Source organism: Schistocerca gregaria, chromosome 3, assembly GCF_023897955.1.
Source record: "Schistocerca gregaria isolate iqSchGreg1 chromosome 3, iqSchGreg1.2, whole genome shotgun sequence".
Lineage (NCBI taxonomy): Eukaryota > Metazoa > Arthropoda > Insecta > Orthoptera > Acrididae > Schistocerca > Schistocerca gregaria.
In genome coordinates, this window is record NC_064922.1 from 838,876,922 (window position 1) to 838,896,237 (window position 19,316).

The following is a 19,316-nucleotide window of genomic DNA, read 5'->3' on the forward strand; positions in this document are numbered from 1 at the left end:
TGATTAACATTGTGGAAAGCGAAGGCCATGCCAGTAACAGACAGTTCGCCTGCCAGTACAGGGTAAGCCAGACGACTGTGGTGAACATTCTCCATGGTGATTGTTACTATCTTTATCACTTACAGTGTGTGCAGGACTTAACAGTGACAGACTTTCCACATCGGGAGCAGTTTTGTCACTGGTTTCTTCATTGGGCAACCAAGATTCCGGGATCTGTATCATCCATTCTACTTACAGATGAGGCCACCTTTACGCACAGTGGTATCTTCAACTTGTGTAACAGTCATTTGTGGGATAGTATTCAGAACCCCCACAGTACGGTGACAGAATCATCAGCATCAGTACTGCCCGAATATGTGGTCCGGGACAATTGGGGATTGGATTTTCGGACCAGTCTTCCTCCCACGTCTCCTGACAGGCTGGAACTATTGGTGTTTCTTGCATGTGACTGCCGCCCCAGGTGGAAGAAGTGCCATTAATGATGTTAAGAGTTATGTGGCCAATACATGATGGTGCTGCAGTCCACTTCACCGTTAATGTCTGGATGCATCTCAATAGTGTCTACCACCATTGATGGAGTCAGATTGAGGGGCTCCAGTTGCATGGCCTGCTTGTTCACTGGATCTCAACCCGTACGATTTCTGGTTATGGGGCTATCTCAAAAGTATTATGTATGTACAGCCCATTTCAGATGTGGAGATACCACAGCAGAATACTTATGCTGCTGCTGACATTGTTCAGATGTAGGCTGGCCGATGTGAACGTGTGAGACAGAACATGCTACAACATGTGCACGCATGCATTGGGGCACATGGAAACCATTTTCAACACATACTGGAACTGTGGCTGCATTAGACTGCAGTCTCTGTAACAACGTATGATTGAATAAATGATCTCTAGCATGGAAACCATGCATTTCTGGACATAAGTTCATTAGACCTTTTTTGTTCCGTATCCTCATCGGTGAATCCCTAGAGTTTGTACATGTCTCGCAATAAGTGGTTGCATTAACACAAGGGTGGGGATTAGTTTATTGATGTAATATAGACAACCATTTTTAACGAGCCATTAGAGAGTTTGTAATAAATGTTTACAAAAGACCTTTGCTCAAAAGAAGCAGAGAAACTCTACTGGTGTTATGAATCAGAAAGCAGTTTGGTGTCTTGGCCTTGAGGATTTTCCATTGTTAGAAATATTTCCTTTGTATACAAATTAAACTGAGTAAATGGGAACGAGCCTAACATCAATAATTGATACCTACAAATAGGAGTCGCAATTTTAATGATTTCTAAGCAATGAAATTAAGGTGAGAAAATGATTTCTCTGCATATCACAACAGTTTTTTTATCTTGTTACAAATATTTCAATGACAAATAGATGTGATCCATTTAAGACTGAAAATCACTTCAATGCAGGCTTGCCACAAGCACATAGAGCCTTTGCAATGATGAGAAATACCACACCCAATATTCTGGTTCACAAGTAGGTCACCCACATCATATCTTTCCATATTACAACCACTTCCACTAACAGCTGCAGAGGAGCAACACATTTCTTACATAATAATATGACTGCGACAGTTGAAAGCATCCTCCACTATGGTTTTGAATACACCCATCATACCTTCAAATAAGGAACATCTTCACATTATGGTGTTCTGCTACCAATTTGATCTAAAAAATATTCTGCTTCAAACTTCTGTGATTCCAGTTTCCAACCTTTCACAACAAGGGTCATAACCATATAAAAGACCCGGGTACAAGACTTGTCCCATGACCCCACACAGTATATCCTACTCGAGTTTTCTTACAAGCAAACTTACACCACAGAAGCACAACTACTTCTAGAAAGCAACCATGTCATAAACCAACTCCACTGTAATGCCTATGCAGCCTTTTCTGTGGCATTTTCCCCAAACAGCTGTCTATTCAGATGAACTGCAACTAAACTGTGGCCAAGGGTAAGGATGACCAACTACCACAGCTTGCTGCTGAGCACAATAAGGTTATCACCAAAAGATGCTCGCAACCGATACCACCTGGATCCTCTCTCCTAACTGCATGACTCCTAGTTTGTGTCAGTTCTGAATGAATTTTGTATGCAAACATCTTGCTAACAAAAACAACACAGCAACAAAGAATGGACCACATTTGCATTATATTTAAAAATTTAAACTTGGTAGCATGTTGTGGAAAACCTCACACAAATTGTGCCTTATTCCCGGTATGACATACGTGTCGATACAGCCTCACTGACAGCTATGCAGTCTTCGTGCTGACACAATTAGAGATCCTAAAATGATTATACACAATAACATGTCGTAAAACACACGACAACACAACAGCTATGGCTTCTATGGATGCTTCATAACATATATAACTTATTTACCCCCTGCATAAGTTTGTGGATGTACTTTACAACTGATTGGTTTCTGCCATTCACCTCAAGTTAACTCACCTAATTATCCTGTACTTTTGCTGCTTCTTTAACATACCTAGAATGATAGAGTAACCTTGAAATAATAAATAGCAATTGCCAGACTAGAACGAAGTCTATTTTCTTTAATACTATGTCACTAGGCTTAGATAAATCATCTCATTTGTGAAGCACGTTAGCCTGAATAAAGATCCTAACCTTTCTAGTAATCACTGCCATCATCTTTGTCTTTAAAATATGGTCCGCTGAACATGCTGTGACATTCTCTAACTAGCCTACCAGCAAATCACAGGAAATTTCTCAAATGTAGAACACAATGATGTAAATAAAGAAGTGGTTTTAAAAGATAGTAATACTGCTCCACCCCCCCCCCCCCAAACACTAATTGGTTCAGTCACTGTTAAGCTTGGTGCTCTACCCTCATCCCTATATATCACTTCTTATGCGTTTCTGTAAGGTTTTGATATTTGCTACTCTATGTCCATACCTATAAATAACCTCAATTTTTATTATAATTGTTGCTGCAGATGTGAATTTCGAAAATTTTTGTGTGCTCCTCATAACACGTGTGTAAATAAATGTACTGAACAAATGTTTAGTGGCGTTTTGTGTTAATCAAAAATTACCAGTGTGCAGTCGTTCAAGAATAATGACAAGTTACTGTTTTTTTATATACATAATACACATACTATGTACACAATGAGAGGCATGTTCAAACATATTATGTGTTACTGGATCACCTAGGATTTTACTTTAAATATATGAGGCAGGAATCTTTTTCTAAAGGGAATGAGTCACATCAATAATAACAATCCTGTTGGGTCCTTAAGCAAAAGAAATATTTCACAGATTATTCAACTAAACGCTGTCAGATGTAAATGTAACATTACTTGTAAAACTGTTTTATCAGGCTTGATTTCTAGAGATGAATAAATGCGTGGTACTACAGCAGTATTGAGACTTTTATCAAAATTGTGCTCTTGTTTAGACAAAAGTACCAATATTTACTCCACAAAGTAGCCTACATTAATAGTGAAGGTTGTGGAAGCTGGTAGTTACCATACCCGAAATATCAACTACATCAATACTTTTCGCCTTAGGAAACTGCTGTCGTAAAATCTCTTTTAATCTGTTTTCCAAGTCGGTACTTTTGCCGGTGTTGTTTCCATTTTGAACACGGCTAAACAGCTAGAAATGAAGAATTCAGAAATTAGTCTTGAGGTAAGTATCACGTTTTGGATCAGTAGGTCATGTTCCACAACAGAAAAAGAAGAACCAAAAACGAAACCTACTGACCGCTAAAGAACGAGTCCCGCGCACAGCCAAACACACGTTCCGAAACATGTTTCACACGACAGTGAGGGAATTAGGCACTTGGTGCGAATTATGTTGCAACATAGGATATAAGGAAGTGTCTTTCGGGAGGTCTACACCGGTATCGCATATCACTACACAAACAGAAACTGTGTGCCCTTGTCGTGAGTTTCTTATGTACATGATATTTAAACTTATCAGAGATATGACAAGAATAACACCAAAACAACTGCGCAATGAAGAGCACCCCATTTGAAAACGATGTGTTCAATTTCACCCATGAAATACGCAGAGTGCATTAAATTATAAAGAAAAGTTCTCGTTAGTAGTGTTCAAGACATGAGGAATCCTTTTCGCCTTATTAAGCTTAAACATTGTTCATGAATCCATAATTTTTCATTATGTTATTGTAGGGGCGCCCGCATGTTTTCATGTCATAGCTGCAAACCATGTGATTTACAAATCTTGGGGACATTATTCCCTGCTCACCATTTTCTCCTACTGATCTCTACAGTGCACCTTTAACCCTTAACTGTGCTAATTGTGTCTATAAATAGTGGTGCGCAGGAAATCGCGTATCTGTTAGAAATCACAGTGATTGAGAAGTCACAGATATCACAGTAACAACTTTACAAAATCTAACTGCGATTTCAGTCACAGTTAGCAGTCGCAAGTAGCATTTCACAATAAACGCCGTGAGCCATCTATTGGCCGAATTCCATACTGCTTTCTGCGATTTCAGTGACAAATCGCAACTAAGAGTCGCAAGTAGCAACTAAAAAGCCCAGTTAACAGTGCCATCTGTTGGCCAAAGTTCGTACTACGCTCATCTCTGCGACACGCTATCGAGTCTTAACTGCGATTTCTGTGACAAGTCGCAACTAAGAGTCGCAAGTAGCAACTAAAAAGCGCAGTTAGCAGTGCCATCTTTTGAGCAAAGCTCATACTATGCTATTCGCTACCGAGTCAAACTGCGATTTCCGTGACAAATCGCAACTAAGAGTCACAAGTAGCAACTAAAAAGAGCAGTTAACACTCTTTTCCTAGTGCCATCTGTTGAACGGCGTACGTACTTCGTTATAAGAGCCTTGTGCCTCACGAGATCGGTGTGCTGTGTGTGCGTATGAAAGACTTATTTCATTAGTGGTACAAGTCCATTTTTGTTCATTTTGAGATACGGAGTCGTAAAGTTAAATGAGCGCTGAAATATCTACAGTTGAGATACCAGAAATATTCAAACATATGGCTTCTTGCTAGAAATGAACCTTTATTAATGTTTGTTTGGATCATTATTTTCAGAAGCATTATACACTCCTGGAAATGGAAAAAAGAACACATTGACACCGGTGTGTCAGACCCACCATACTTGCTCCGGACACTGCAAGAGGGCTGTACAAGCAATGATCACACGCACGGCACAGCGGACACACCAGGAACCGCGGTGTTGGCCGTCGAATGGCGCTAGCTGCGCAGCATTTGTGCACCGCCGCCGTCAGTGTCAGCCAGTTTGCCGTGGCATACGGAGCTCCATCGCAGTCTTTAACACTGGTAGCATGCCGCGACAGCGTGGACGTGAACCGTATGTGCAGTTGACGGACTTTGAGCGAGGGCGTATAATGGACATGCGGGAGGCCAGGTGGACGTACTGCCGAATTGCTCAACACGTGGGGCGTGAGGTCTCCACAGTACATCGACGCTGTCGCCAGTGGTCGGCGGAAGGTGCACGTGCCCGTCGACCTGGGACCGGACCGCAGCGACGCACAGATGCACGCCAAGACCGTAGGATCCTACGCAGTGCCGTAGGGGACCGCACCGCCACTTCCCAGCAAATTAGGGACACTGTTGCTCCTGGGGTATCGGCGAGGACCATTCGCAACCGTCTCCATGAAGCTGGGCTACGGTCTCGCACACCGTTAGGCCGTCTTCCGCTCACGCCCCAACATCGTGTAGCCCGCCTCCAGTGGTGTCGCGACAGGCGTGAATGGAGGGACGAATGGAGACGTGTCGTCTTCAGCGATCAGAGTCGCTTCTGCCTTGGTTCCAATGATGGTCGTATGCGTGTTTGGCGCCGTGCAGGTGAGCGCCACAATCAGGACTGCATACGATCGAGGCACACAGGGCCAACACCCGGCATCATAATGTGGGGAGCGATCTCCTACACTGGCCGTACACCTCTGGTGATCGTCGAGGGGACACTGAATAGTGCACGGTACATCCAAACCGTCATCGAACCCATCGTTCTACCATTCCTAGACCGGCAAGGGAACTTGCTGTTTCAACAGGACAATGCACGTCCGCATGTATCCCGTGCCACCCAACGTGCTCTAGAAGGTGTAAGTCAACTACTCTGGCCAGCAAGATCTCCGGATCTGTCCCCCATTGAGCATGTTTGGGACTGGATGAAGCGTCGTCTCACGCGGTCTGCACGTCCAGCACGAACGCTGGTCCAACTGAGGCGCCAGGTGGAAATGGCATGGCAAGCCGTTCCACAGGACTACATCCAGCATCTCTACGATCGTCTCCATGGGAGAATAGCAGCCTGCATTGCTGCGAAAGGTGGATATACACTGTACTAGGGCCGACATTGTGCATGATATGTTGCCTGTGACTATGTGCCTGTGGTTCTGTCAGTGTGATCATGTGATGTATCTGACCCCAGGAATGTGTCAATAAAGTTTCCCCTTCCTGGGACAATGAATTCACGGTGTTCTTATTTCAATTTCCAGGAGTGTAGACAGAAAAGTGGAGGTAATGGACTTGTACCACTATTGAAATAAGCCCTTCACATTATATGACGACATGCACATTCAGCATCAGTTATGATTGGTCAAACACAGCTGTGACTCTGAATGTATTATACTAATAAGAAGCAACATTGCCTTTTTCTCCTCAAAATATCAAGTTACGTAACAAATGTGATTCTGCTTCCAATACGACAATTTTGGTTAATACTCCACATGTCTACAGGACTTTGCAGTGTTAACACAGCAGACATCTGTATAAGTGTAGTGAAATGAAAACAGCATTATTGAGTCATATGAATGCCTCACTTTTATTCCGGCACAGTTCAAGACTCGGGATAAAAGTTTTGCCCCTGGTGTTCTACATGGCAACTTCACACACACGAACCACCTACATAAGTAAGCTTTTCCTGTGTTACTTTCAAGTACTGCACTCAAGCTATTCCTGATTTTACTGGAAGATCTGTACTTCCCACTTTCATATCAACAGCCTCAAAATGCATATTCTATACCTCGGGCTATGTTACAGGTCGGTGTCACACTAAGATTGTGGGGGGGGGGGGGGGGGCGGGGCGGCATGCCACTCTTCAACTAGTGTTTACCAGTAAATATGTGGCGGAAAATTACGGGTATAGGACGGCTTAAACATGTGGAAAATGAGATTTTCATTATTCAATCACTGTATTTAACATTTATTATTCCTTTAAAATCGCATAACAACTTCAATAAAACACAGTTTAATCACTCATCTGCACACTTATTTCACAACTATGTCACTTTTTAAACTGCAAATACTCTAAGAGCTGTCTTGGATCTTCATGAGTCTCTCTCAATAGCCTTGATGTGGATAGATACATACAGCAACCAGTAATCAAGAGTCAGAACTGTGTCTGCAAAATCACAAGGATTATTAAACAATTTTTGCTGTCACTAATTACAAGCAATATAATTGACAGAGTAGATTGCTAATATTTGCTGTAATGAAAGCCACTCAATGGGGTATATTTCATATTTGCAACAACGATGTCACTGAAGTAATTAAGTCCACCGAAACACTTAGAAACTAACCTCTCGTCTGACGAAAACGGTCTAAAGACGCAGTGGCAATTTCTCCAGATCTGTTGACAATGATATTTTGAGTTATCAATTTACTGAGTGACTGAAATGTAGTTCAGGTACCTGTGAACATAACAATATGTTAGAATTCTTTTTCTAAACACGAACTATTACGCTACTGTATGGCTACTTACATATTAATTACACTATTAATATTTTCACAGTTGTTTCTTTAATACATAACTAAAGCCAATGGAAGAACAAACGTAAAACTTACTTACCAATGACAGATTTGTTGAGATGCAATTTTCTGTGTGGGCAGATGTATCTTTTTCATACGGTGGTAAGTCGCAGAAGTAGCAGAAGTCACAGAAATCGCAGAAGTAGCAGAAATCGCAGAAGTAGCAGAAGTCACTGAAATCAAAGAAGTAGCAGCAATCGCAGAAATAGCAGTGGCGAAGGGATACGCGATGTCGTTGGAATTTATCGTAATCTTCTTATACATTGTCGTTTAATCCTTGCGGGTAGCGGTGTGCATTGTTGATACCTAAAGGCGAAATATTACAACTATTAATCGTTTGGACCCCATCAGCATGTAGATGTAACGTTTTTTTTCTGTTACTAGGAAAGTTAATCTTTAAAAAATTAACTTCAGTCTGCAAATTGCGAAGTGTCGATTCGTTATTAAACATGCTGTGTAGTCTAACTAAAGGGCATATTTACTTTTCCTCGAGCAAACGCGCCGTTTTTCTTAACACGAGCGGGCGCGTGGCGCACTTCGTACACATGAAAAGAATAGGTTACCTTATGTTACCAAGGTAAGTCATGAATGATGATCACAGTTTAATCTTAGTTTGTTTAAACAAGGAGAAAATAAACTTACATAATATGAGCTAAACTACTGTTTTATTAAACAATAATGAAATAAATTTTCACTTTCCTAACTCTCTGTTGCCAAGGACATGTGTTAAAGAGACAGTAATGACGCATTCGAAGCATTAAGTCGTCCAGTTGCATTAGATCTCGGATAGCTGCTTATTCGATTCGTAATTATATCGTAGACAACTGCCTCAATGTGAGATTATGTTGCTAGGTCGTAACTGGGGTCATTATTTTGAGCTGATGGTAAATTTTTTCTCGCTTAGCTCGTTTTGTATTTTACATTACTGCAGCTCACTTCGACATACGTTAACACAATTTAGCGCTGTGTTATCTGAAGCAATACTAAAGAAATAGGTGTAGGTTTGCAGTTGTGAAACAAAAATGGGACCGCACAAAATCATTTTATTTTTGGTTGGCGCACTTTATACACAGGCGCGCTCGCTCGAGGGTTAATAAAGGACGCCGACCTTCCATAATTTCTGTGGAATGTAGTATATGTGTTCTGGCGTGTATGGATATTTTTCAAAATGATTACCTTTCATTTATAACCCTTTATGAACATTGCCTGTCTCATAAAGGTCCGTGCTGTGCTCATAATTACTTTCCAAAGATTTTAGTGATTGTACCCTGGCACACCACCTCATAAGACAGAATGGCTGCAAAGTCAGTCTGTGAATGTTTCTTATAACACAATCTTCGTTGTCTTCTTGTAGCGATTGAATCACTGCTAGCCTCTGTGGTGAATGTCTTACAACATATACAACAGGTAACGAATGCATTGCATCGCTTCTTGCACTACCAAACGGAAATTATGCGCCAAACAATGAACAAATATAGCGCTCGGCTCAAACTGAGTAACTCTATTTTGTAACCCTGTAAAATTTCCACTGACACTGCTCTCGCAATCATAAAATTGACCATGACAGTATTTATAAACGACTTATGACATCCTGGATGACTTCAATATGCTAGTACTTGTTGAAGCAACTTCACGGAAGCCAATAAAAATTTCTTCAACTTGAACATTTTATCGACATATGTGAAACGTATGAATAATTGAATTGTTGTTCCCTTCACTGATATGTCGGAAGTCTCATCTACAATAAGAGACAAATATAGTGCCTCCTTAATGGATTTCACAATGTTTTGCTGTACATCACTGGATAATAACGAGACAGTTTCATCCAGTATATCGTGAGAAACCCTCTTACATGAAGTTCGCTGCAACCAAGCTCCCAAGTTAGGGGCATCTTCTGCTCTAACCAGCAGTAACTGATGAATATATGATGCTTCATCGGCGTGACCACGAATTGCTATTCCTTGCTGACTTAAAAATTGGAGGGACGTTATTATCTTTGAAATCGCCTTGTGTGCATTTTTCGTATCTTCTAATTTATGCGTTGAGATATGGGATGACACTGAACAAATATCTGAGGAAAATACTGGCCAAATGTTGCAACTGGAGCATTGTACCATATGGTGCAGGGACCTGGACATTGAGGAAGGAAGATGAAAGAAGATTGGAGGTGCTCGAGATGTGGATATGGAGAAGAATAGAAAAAGTGAAATGGGAAGACCAAGTAAGGAATGAAGAAGTATTAAGAAGAGTTGTAAAAAGAAAGAAACATTGTGAAAGTCATCAGAAAGAGTAAATGGAATTGGATTGGACATTGTTTTAGGAGGGACTGTTTATTGAAGAAAGGAAGAGAAGGAATGGTGGAGAGAAAAAGTGGAAGAGGAAAAAGAAGATATCAAATGCTGAACAATATCAATGGAGACAAATATACAGGAATGAAAAGACTGGCTATGGAAAGACATAAGTGGAAGAGGCTTAACCCATGACAAGACCTGCTGTAAGGAAAAAATAACATACTACTACTCCTTGTATCTCGGATTATTCTTTATTACTGCTAAATATAGGCAAGCAGATATCTTAAAACAATTGTTGATGGATGGAGTGGGCGCAATATAGCATGTCACTTGTAAGGAAAAGTGAAAGCAAGCTCAAAAGGTGGGATTTCATTCACAGTAAAGTGTGACTGTTATTCTGGAGAGTACCTTTGACTTGGCTGGAGAAAGGCAAGGAATGGAGAAGTGTGTTGCTTGGTTGCCTTTCCACAAAAGACATCTAAATCAAACATATGTTTTAGAGGTCAGAAATTTTAACTTCCATCTCAGTGTTTTAATTGTTCATTACTTTTTTATAAAGGTAAGTGAGAAATATTTTTTTTAACAAACTAAAAATTTTGTGGGCCTGGTACACCCACAAGATCATGTCTGTGGTTGCTCGAGCTCCAGTGCACCCATGTAGTCAGTGCACGCACTGTCAATGATCCACACTTTCTTGATTCAGATGATGAACATGATGTTGGAGAAAAACAATTTATCCCCAATGAGCATGATTCAGAGTCTGAGGCGTCCTCAGGTCGATGTATTGAAGGCAATGAAGATGAAAATCACAATGTGACACGCTTTTACAGCAGTACAAATCCTAATGGGAGATGGTTCAAAATATCTAAACAATGTGAGCAAATTCGAGCTAAAACTATAATTTTCGAGCTGCCAGGACTAAAAGGTATTGCAAGGAATATTGAGCCTGGAAATGTGTTGCAAGAATGGAACTTATTTGTTTTTAGCACATGCTGAATATTATTTTGTTACAATGGCAAAAGAACAACATGTAGAGTGAAGTTCAAAGAACGACACCCATCATAAACAAAAGATTTAGATTTGATTGAACTAGAAGTTTTTGTTGGGTTGTTACATTTATCAGTATGTACAAAGTCAGAACATGAACTGTTGTTCCATTACTTGCATTGGATGGTACTGGCAAGGATATGGTCCATGCATCCAAGAGTGTGACACACTTTTTGCTCACTCTACCTTGATTCCAGTTTGATGACCACTCCACCAGAGTAGAAAGAAAATTTTACGATAAAATAACAGCCATGAGTGAAATATGGAATCTGCGTGTTTGCAATTGCAAGTCCTACTATGCACCAGGTGAAAACATCACTATTGACGAAATGTTGGTCCATTCCATCGACAATGCAGTATCAAAATGTAAATGCCTAAAACCTGAAAAGATGTGACATAAAAATAGTGTGCTTGCGTGATTCTCATACTAATTTTTTTTGTGAAATGATTTTGTCAAAACAACAAAAGTGAAGTTAGATAGGATTTCGATAAAGTATGCTTAGTTTATTACAAGGTATTATTTTGTAGGCATACGGTGGAATATTGTGTAAATATTACTGTCTAAAATACCTGTTCCACAGAAGATAAAAAGGAAAATAAATTAAGCTCATTTTAAAAAATGTGTAGTTTTGAATTCTATCGTGAATGGTTCCTTTTTTGAAATTAATTAAGAACGGTGTTGTGCTTTATTGTTTTACAATGTAAATTATGAACTAGTCCAAGTGAAGTGAATGGTTATATTATTGAATTAGCCTTTTTTCTTTACTGTAATAATCAGAGAGAGTGGATTGGAGAAACTACACCAGTTTATGGGTCCCCATCATATTCTCCACTTATTAGGAAAAAATCGAACTATTACTGTTGTGAAGGAAAACTGATGTACGTAGAGGAGCTTAAACAGTGTATTTATGAGATTATTCATCTTTATTGACTTTTTATGTCAGTTAAGATAAAAGCCCCTCATGTCCAAATTTAGTTGTGTATGTGCACTTTGCATGTAAAAACAGTAGAAAATTCTCTCGAAAAAAATAGTTTAGAAAAGCCATATGAGTTGAGATCACATGACTTAAATTGACTTGACAGGCCATTATGTGACGGCAGTGGATGTGATAATGCTATGAAATGATGATGCAATGATTGTGATTATGAATTGACATAGGAGAAAATTGATGTGTTTACATAATCTAACACAGTTTTTGATGTTTAAAAGACAAGAGAATCAAATTTTGCACATGAGGTAATTATGTTATGGGTTGCATTCTGAATATTTTCAAATTTTTTTCTCAAAAATTGTGATCATGGCATTGTTGGAAATTTTCGCAACACATACTATCACACAAGGAACATTTTCACAAAAATTACTTTACTTACAACTATTATATTCTGGTAGGTAACTCTCAGTAATCAGATAAGGAAAAGTATGTAACAGTTTTACAGTTTTTAATATCAATTTTAGAGTTCTTACAATTTACTTTACAAAATTATGCATATGAAACAATACCAATTTCACAGAAAAGTAAATAATTTTGGCACAACAACACTTAGAAAAAATTTGCACCACAGGAAGCTGTGTTATACTATGAACAAAAACTGCAGAAAATTTCAATTTTCTATCTCCAATGGTTCAGGGATAAATGTTCATTATACACTGAAAACTGAAAGTTCTGGGAAATGTACATAAAAGATTTTATAAGGATTTACACCATAGACTAGTACCTTAATGTTAAGTGTAACCATACTTGTGGTCTCCTTGCTCTTTGTGTACCTGTTTCCTTTTTATCTGATGTTTCCGTCGCATCCTTTTGGCTACATGATTCACAGACAGTTCAGAACGTGCAACATTCACTGTATCTGTCTTCTTCAATAGTTTCTCAGTGAAGCAACCTGCAACAAATCCTGGTCCAGTAAGGGTCCTTATTCTTCCAAAGTTACTATCATTAAACACCATCATGCATCATATGTGGCAATTTTAAGAACAGTAGAAAAGCTAAGCGTTGTTTTGGGCATTTCTTCTAAATGAGAATGTTGAAACTCTCATTCGGGTTTCGTGTTCCACCATGGGTACATTTCTTTAAAAAATCTGCATGAGCTAGAAACTGGAATGTTGGCTTTAAGGTGTTCTGCTTACTTTGCCTGATTACATTTGCACCAGGATATATCGCACAATCCATGTACTTGCTTCTCACCAGTTGACAACTTGTGAAAAAATATTGCCCACACTGCCTTCTGCGTTGTCTTCAGATCTCTAGCGATTCGCCATGTGGCTTTGCCATAACATATTTGCAAATTGTGGATCTCTTTGTCAGTCAGGCGCTGTGGCCCACTCAGTGGCTTTTCATCTTTAAGTTTTACACCTTTTTGTTCTTGTTTCAGTTTCAGAAATCTCCTTCCCACCGTCTTCTGCATGTTCCCCACACACTCTAGCTTTTCAGTGTTGCATTTATTTGCATATAGTTTGCTTTCTACAACAGATTTGAAAGCACTAGAATCTCCATCACCAAGATATTTCACATATCTACCTCCATGCCTCATTTCGCCCCGATGAAATATTAATATAATTCCTGCTGGCTCCTTTTCATCACTAGAACCGTTGTAATTCTTGCTGCAAGTTATTTTGTGTTGTATTTCCCATTGTGTCTCTTTTTCCTTATTGTCTAAAGCCGTCATCTGTGCACAAATAGAGCAATATTTGGACATCACCATCAAATGCAAAACTTTTCCTGTCCCAACACGTATAAACTGACGAAACACCGGGTAGGGAGTTGTGCTCCCTTTTCATCCCTGTACGATCACATGAAACATATAGATCTGTAGAAGACAAAGGGTCATATACTTCTGTCTGAATGTCTTTGTTAAATAAAGCTGCCTCTTTCACTGCTGTTGACAAACTGCTATTTTATTTTATTTGGAAGGCGTTTAGTGTTGAGTATGAGGCAGATGGAGATGGCATATTCATTATGGCACAAAAAACAAATAGCTATTTTTCCTTCCAACAACAACACATCTCATCCCACAGCAGAATCTTATGTTGGCTTCATACACCCAATTCTTAGCAGTTGATGGTTTGAATTGAATGTCACTTTGACAGCTGTCACAAAACAAATGCATATTACACACAATACAATCTCTGTCATTGCTGTCATATAATCTTAAAGATTTATTGCCACAGTTAACACATTCACAAGAATTTATAATAATAGAACATAATTTTTAAATCAATTATCCTAAAAACAATATTCACTTCGTCTTTTGTGGACTGAAACTCTACATCAGATCCAAGTTTCTTGTGTGAACTGCTCATCGTCTTAGCTTCACAATTATCTTCTGCTGAATTATGTTGACTAACTTGTAGAAACTGTTTATTAACACGTAAATTGCGAACTTTAGCTACTTTCTTAAACACTTTATCATTATATCTTGGCATTTTAAACGGTAAATCATACAAAAAAGCTTGAACACAGCTATAATTATCCCGTTAACAGCAGAAACACAGACAATAACAGCTGTGAAAGACAGCTAGTGGAAGGCAAAGATAACATGTCGTAAACGGGTCCACAGCGTTCTATACCCTACCGATGTTTTTATGACAGCAGGAAGTAATAAAACATCGCAAACAAGAGTGTCGTCTAGAAAAGTGGGCCTGGCTCTACCAGTGATTGAAAAAAGACATCTTTTTTATCATTTGCAGTTCGAATTAATCTGTGAGATTTGGAAACTGTATTTCTAACATGCTACAGAACTATCTGGTGGCATTTTTTTTATCATTTTTGACCAATTTTTCCTACATCACCCTTAAAATCTATTTCTACTATTCCAGAGTTTAGATTTTTCCGATATTTAAGTTCTTTTTGTTGGTGCTGTTGTACACTCTAGTTTTTAAAATTGATTGTTTTACTGCGATGAAAAATTTCGTATAGGTAACTTTCCCCACAACTTTCACTGCTGAGCCATAAACACAAGCATCAACATCGATTTTCCAGTTGATTTAGGGTGGATTCGCACTTGCCAGGACGTCACCGTCACGCAACTGTCACGTTTATGAACGTCGATGGTCTGAGGAACTTTTGAGCATTCACGCTACATGTCACGTCAATGTCGTAGGAACATCATGACGTTACAGTTGCTTCATAAAATTCTCACCGCGGGAGCTATTTCGCAGCTCATGGAAGATTGTCATAAAATGCCGAAATTTAGTTTAAAGCAATTTACAATGATTGCTGTTGCACTTGACTGTGGAGAATAGAGAAATGTTAAAAAATAAAGAATGTGAAGGATCTGGAGGAGGAGGAGTCATCGATCTATAAATATTTCAGAATGTCTAAACAATTGTGTGTGTTTTTTTTAACCTTCAACGGCATGGTTTGAGTCGCCATGTCATGGATTGCACAGCCCCTCCTGCCAGAGGTTCACGTCCTCCCTCGGGCATGGATGTGCGTGTTTGTTCTTAGCGTAAGATAGTTTAAGCAATGTGTAAGTCTAGGGAGCGATGACCTCAGCAGTTTGGTCCCTTAAGAATGCACACGCATTTGAACATTTTTACCTGTTAAGCAAGACACAAATAAAAATTACAAAGAGAAATTCAAGATTTAGGTGTCCAATATCACCTCGAGAGAAGTTGATGGTTTGCCTACAGTATGTCTGGATGGGCCATTTTAGTGTACTTTTACCATGTTAACATATATTTCCACTACCTGTTGTTTGTCATTAATTTATTAGAATCTTACTTTAAACTTCTGCATGCCGCATCAGCTTTACTCTTGGTGTTTTCGCTATTACACTGGAAAAATCGTGAGTAAACAAGATATGTATCGTTTATTTTTCAATGTATTCCTTCAGTGTATAAAATAAAATACTTTAACTTATATAATATTGTCTTACAGTACATGTTAAGAGCTTTTCACAATAGCACCCAGTGGAGAGTACTTTCATAATAGTTCACAGTGTGTACTTAATGTAACAGTTGCTCACCAAGTAGGCTACACTGTGACCCATCGAAACATTCTTCATGAGAAACCTTGACGTGATGCTGACGTGACGTGACATGTCGATGCCATTCCATTGACGGATTGTGCGAATGTCACAACTTGAACTACAGAGGAGAATCTTTTGACGTAATGGATGTGACAGTGTCGTTCCGTCAAGTGCAAAACCACCTTTATGTGGAAACTACCTTGTGTTTTTAAGATGGGCATCTCCCTCTCCCCCCCCCCCCCCCACCACCACCACCACTGATGTGAGTCAGCTTATGTGTGGTAATACCCTGTTTACACACTGTCATGCGAACTTACACGAAAGTTACGGAAGTTGACAGGCACTCCACTTTCTTGCACGATGTTGCTTCCCCCACTATAGCCTATGAGCTTCAGCAACTGCAGATAGGTGGATCTTCTCTCATTGATGCTGCTCTAGTTGATTTAACAACACACATCTAAAATCGTTTGTATGTGGAAAGTTGGCATCATGCCAAAATAAGGGCCTAGCCTTCAACTAAGTAGATAAATACTTCCTCAAGTGGCAAAATGTTCGTAAATACTACGATAGGAATCACTTATTTGTACCAAATTAGCACACCATCGTCTGAAGTGATGGAAGGGATTAAAAAGTATTGTAATTAAGAGTGTGAACTTGTTGAGAATCATATTACTGATAAACAGTCAGTTCTGTGAAGGCATTTTTCATTTCAGTACAATGTTAATATTTTTTTGCTTCAATCACTGAGTGTAAATACTATGGTGAAATGGAAAATTATTTGTCGCTTTAGGTATTTGAAACCACTGTTGACCCTCATTAAAGTCCTATGCAAATATAATAGTGCTCAGATTGACCCTATCAGTGAATAATGACTGTTCCACGTGGCAGCAGAAAGTTTGGTTACAGAATTAAGTACTGCACTGGTAAAAGAAATGTACATTTAAAGCACATGTGAGCTATCAGAACCTTGACTGACCTTGAAAACAAAAATAAAGCTGAAATGTAGAGACATAAATCTTACTTTCCCCTCTATCTTCAGTGTATTGCACATAACATACAAATTTTGAAACAATGCTCCTTCGAATGCAACACATATATTGTAGTGGCTGCAGATGACAGATATTTCATTGTTAATTGTAATTTACTGCAAACCAGCATGATGTCTTACATACGTGTGTTATACTTTTGTACAGAGCCAGAAATATAGATCAAAAAGATTTTAAAATTAGTTTTACTTTTCAAAAATGACTTTTAAACGAAATGTCGTCTGGATGCTCCCAAATGAGTGCTACGAGATGCCCATTTCCATACCCAGCATTTGTTTGTCCGATTTTTGTTCGTCATCATCACTAAAGCTCTTCAGCTAAAAGCTGCTAAAATCCTGTATGAATAATTTCACTTGTATGTGTACATAGCATTTCCAGCTTCAACTTGTGAAAATGTGATTGTGCATGTAAGCATATCGTTGGGGGGATGAACATGTGCCTGTGGAAATCAGGATTTAGAGTTCCCACTCATGCACAACATGTAGGATAATGTTTCAGAATGTAAATCATTTTGGGTATTATGAGAAATACAGATCGCATTTTTACAGGTACATTCAAAATGTTATAATAATATTTTGTCACCTGACTTAAGTCTAAACTGCAATAAACTATCCAAAACAGCATTTAAATTTGTTTTTCCTCTTAAAAGCAAGTCATGTAATGAACAAAACAATATGAAAGAAACAAATAATTTCAACTTAGCACGATTAGTGAATTAAATTAGCAATTTTCTCACTCTTGATTGCTTCTGCATTCTTAGTTTTCTTTGTCATAACGTTAACAGAATAATTTGACTTTTTAAATGAATATTTTTGGCATTCAGAATTCTCATTCAAGAAAAATAAGCATAGGATAACAGAAAAATGCATCATTGGAAACAATGGATCCTTTGATATAAGCACCAAAAACAGGGATCAGAACGGAATATGGCTTACTGTTCGATCCTGACTCAGCATCCACAACTCTTAATTCGCCTCAAAACGACATTACACATGTAAATATCTAAGAAGGATGTACGTATGCATGGCATGGAAATGTTAAACTTCACACATTCTGATCGACGCCACCTCAGCTTCGATTTCCACAAATCAAATGGGTATTTCAACACCATCAGATAATCATTAACATGGATAGATTTAATATTGTGGTTTTCCTTGTGGATTTAGATGTGATTGAGGAGACTGAAGAAATTAGCACCAGCAAAGTTACAGTATGCCAAACAAAGCCCTTGTACAGTGCTAGACACTGTCATTAGACTGGCGAATACAAAATATTTTCGTAGATTAAAACATGATCTGTAAGACTCCATCAGAAGTTCTCAAAATTTTATGTACATTATCAGGTCCAGAACTTCTGGCTGAACTGTCTTTGCTAGCATTATGGCTTCATAAACTTCCAGCCATCATCCATGCCATCATTGTGGCGTAGACATGCCATTGCAAGACTTAGTAAAGAAGGCAGGCACCAATGCAAACAGTTTAAGTGGAGTTTCTGCATGTGCCAACATCAGCAGCAGTCAAGATAAGGACACAGGCGATAGCAAGGAAGTGGAAGCTCACGTCACTGGTTCCGTAACACACACAAATACTTCTTACCAATAGCACACATTGGATGAACTCTCTGTGGAACAACTAGCAGCACAAGTGGCAGAACTAAATAGGCAGATATTCACATGCCAACAGCAACTGTGAGGCCACAGTTTGAACAATAGGAAGACTGCCATGCAACAAGACTCGCCAGAATGGTGGATATGGTATCATAGGCGGTTCAGTAACTCAGCATGTCACTGAATTCAACCGTGCAATTAGCCAGATTTCAAAGACAGGTGATAAAGTACGCCAACATCCGTCGGCGACAGCACAAGCGTCACAATCAGAGTGTGCGAAGAAGAAGACATGCAAACGCCACGTTAGCAGCAATCAACCGGTCACAAAAACTGTTTATACAGAACCAGTTATAAGGTGACAAGTTTCTTATCAATCCAGGTGCGGAAGTCAGTGTCTGTCCAAGTGTCGTCGATGACAAACTGACGGCAACAACACAACATATACTTTGACGGCAACAACGCAACATGTAGTTACTTGACCAACGAATCTTGGGTCGCCACCAGCGGTGAGAAACGTTTAGCTCTACACTTGACCCAAATTTCCGCCCGACATGAACTTTTGTGACT

General features: G+C 39.2%; 1 protein-coding gene and 1 long non-coding RNA gene across 7 annotated transcripts in view; both read right to left on the bottom strand.

Moving 5' to 3' along the window:
• The window catches only part of LOC126354698 (bolA-like protein 3), a 79,695-nt gene extending 75,736 nt beyond the window's left edge, over positions 1-3,959 (bottom strand). For 3 of the 6 annotated variants that reach the window (XM_050004515.1, XM_050004511.1, XM_050004513.1), the window contains exons 1-2: positions 3,733-3,957; positions 3,501-3,624 (exon numbers count right to left, since the gene is read on the bottom strand). In XM_050004515.1, the coding sequence (XP_049860472.1) occupies positions 3,501-3,624; positions 3,733-3,780 (172 nt within the window). In that variant the 5' untranslated portion in view covers positions 3,781-3,957. Of the gene's footprint in view, positions 1-3,500; positions 3,625-3,732 lie in introns of all 6 variants that reach the window. The other 3 variants (XM_050004516.1, XM_050004512.1, XM_050004510.1) reach the window with 3 other exon arrangements.
• A 3,179-nt stretch (positions 3,960-7,138) lies between these two features.
• LOC126354699 (uncharacterized) lies at positions 7,139-7,908 on the bottom strand. The gene is made up of 3 exons (XR_007565373.1): positions 7,829-7,908; positions 7,560-7,670; positions 7,139-7,381 (listed from the first exon to the last, which is right to left on the bottom strand). It is a non-coding gene; the product is annotated as an uncharacterized LOC126354699 (long non-coding RNA).
• Between the last annotated feature and the right edge of the window lie 11,408 nt (positions 7,909-19,316).